Source organism: Orcinus orca, chromosome 6, assembly GCF_937001465.1.
Source record: "Orcinus orca chromosome 6, mOrcOrc1.1, whole genome shotgun sequence".
Classification (NCBI taxonomy): domain Eukaryota; kingdom Metazoa; phylum Chordata; class Mammalia; order Artiodactyla; family Delphinidae; genus Orcinus; species Orcinus orca.
The window spans coordinates 41,442,918-41,445,318 of NC_064564.1; the positions used below are offsets into that span (position 1 = coordinate 41,442,918).

The 2,401-nt window shown below is 39.8% G+C and overlaps 1 protein-coding gene across 1 annotated transcript; it reads right to left on the bottom strand.

Annotated features, from left to right (window-relative positions):
* Nucleotides 1–393: 393 nt before the first annotated feature.
* LOC101281913 (solute carrier family 25 member 36-like) lies at nucleotides 394–1,891 on the bottom strand. The gene is given in 2 exon segments (XM_012534925.3): nucleotides 394–1,250; nucleotides 1,438–1,891. Coding segments are annotated over 2 exon segments (942 nt in total). The 5' UTR covers nucleotides 1,822–1,891; the 3' UTR covers nucleotides 394–692.
* Between the last annotated feature and the right edge of the window lie 510 nt (nucleotides 1,892–2,401).

The window sequence follows — 2,401 nt, forward strand, 5'->3', positions numbered from 1 at the left end:
ACATTTTACTGGCGTGTCCCAAACTATCACCATTTGAGTTGATACATTAACAAACAATTTAAGTGTTCACATTATGCTAAACATAAAGCACCTGTGAGCAGTGGAAACCAAAATATTTTAAAGCTAAAAATAAACACATGTTTAGACACTACTTCATTTATCGTCAAAAACAGTGACTACTAATACCAAATGATTAACTTTAAAATATAGTGCCAGATCCTCTCAAGGAAACGTGAAAATACTACTATCATTGTTATTTTTCAATTTTATAGGAATTATGCCGAAGTTAGAAATTTATGACTGTCAATACTATCTTTGGATAGTTATACAGTTACAGATGGCTCTGTCTAGAAGACTGGAAAAGTGCTCATGGAATAAACACTATACTCTGCTTGCCATAAATCAACAAAATGCCGACTGTGTCCTGTGGACATGGTAGAGAAAATGGCAGTTTTGAAGAACGAGCGCTTCTAAAGGCTTTTTCTTGGAGGCAGCCAAGGTTTTTTTTCACATTACTAAAAAGACTAAGTAATGTGGTTATGATTACTTTAATTCCTACAACCAAACTTCCACTTAGGTATAGTTCCGTGTTCCCACACTATTTTCCTTCTGTCCACCAAGCTGGCTTCGGTACTCCATGGTCCACTGTATCTTTTGGTCTTCCCTCTTTATAGTACAGTAGCCTGGTGGTGCTATCCATTGAGCAGGTAGACCACTAATTCATAGGTGTCCATCGTAATGGCTGTGTTTGGAATCTGTCTCACCAGATGAGTTGTCAGACCACGGTAAAGAGACCCATAGCCTTCTTCTTGAACAAGCAAAGACAGTGTCTGAAAAAAGGATCTATATTTTGTTCCCTCCTCACGCAGTCTTGTTCTTACAACTTCATGTAGATATGCTATAGTTGTGGCACACGTTTTTGAGGTAGCAGCAGCTAGCATCATTCCCACAAAATCTGATGCTTCTTTTACAGACTCTTCTTCATTTTCCATTGTAGAAGCAATCTTATATTCCAGTAGTTTTTGCTTAATACTTTCATAAATAACAAAATGGATAACAGTCTCTGATATGCCAGCATATGAAGCAGACATGCCCCTATAAAATCCTCTAAGTCCATCTGTCTGATACACTTTATGGACACACTCAAAAGCACCCATTCGCTTTTCCCCACGGTTCCTTGCATCAAGCTGTAACTGAGTCTTTATAAGCTAAATGGGGTTGGTCGCTCTGATTGCAGTAAAACCTTTCACCTTTTGCACTATGATCAGTAATATTGCACATCCATTTTTATGAAATATTTTGGATTATTTTGTATTCAGTTTCTTGTGCTCTAACTTGCCTAAGATCTCTCTTCGTTGGTAAAGAGTATTTCACCACCTTGATCTTTAAAGCTTTACCTTCCAGCTTTAAAACTTCAATGAGTCAGTCAACAATTACTGCCATTGCAGCTGAAATCATGTGTACCTGGGTAGAATCAGGATCAAATAAACCATTCAACTTTTCCTTGCAGTTTGAATAAGCAGCAAAGTATATTGCTCTGGAAGGGGCCGCCCCCACTAAATTGGGGCCTAATCCTCTAAACAGGGGACGAGGCCCTTCTTTTTCCAAGATCACCTTTAGACAATGGAGAGGTCCAGGAGACACTACTCGATTGACACTGTCTCCAGCCATGGTGTTCAGCTGAACTTCAGAGATATAAAGTGTCACAGAAGATGACTGCAGCCGTGTTTTTACAACTTCCAGTGGACATGTCAGAATAGCTCCCACCGTACCGCCACATCCTCCGGCAAACAGATGCACCAGCGTGTCCCTCTGGCTCATTCTCTCTCCCGCATGTCCTCTGGGCGCTGAGGCGGGACGCGGATCTGGCCGCCGCGACGGTCGCAGCTTCCGCCCCCCAACTGTATATTCTTAATTCCTCCTTCCCATCCTTTGTGCTACTGTCATACTTTTTCATATGCTATAAATATAGAATGCATTACTATTACTTTTGTTTTAGAATAATTGAAAATAAGAAAATGTTAATTTTATCTTCATTTATTCCATTTAATTTATTCTTGTTTCTTTCTGGTAGATCCAATTTTCAGTCTGATATATTATTTCTGCCTGAAGAAATTTAACATTTTTTGTAGAGTAGGTATATTGGTAATAAATTTCCTTAGTTTTTGTCTGAAGGTATTTAGTTTTCCTTCATTTTTTAAAAAATTTAATTTAATTTTTGGCTGCATTGGGTCTTTGTTGCGGCACGTGGGCTTTCTCTAGTTGTGGTGAGCGGGGGCTACTCTTTGCTGCGGTGCGCTGGCTTCTCATTGCTTCTCTTGTTGCAGAGTATGGGCTTAAGGCATGTGGGCTTCAGTAGTTGCAGCACACGGGCTCAGTAGTTGTGGCACATGAGCCCTAG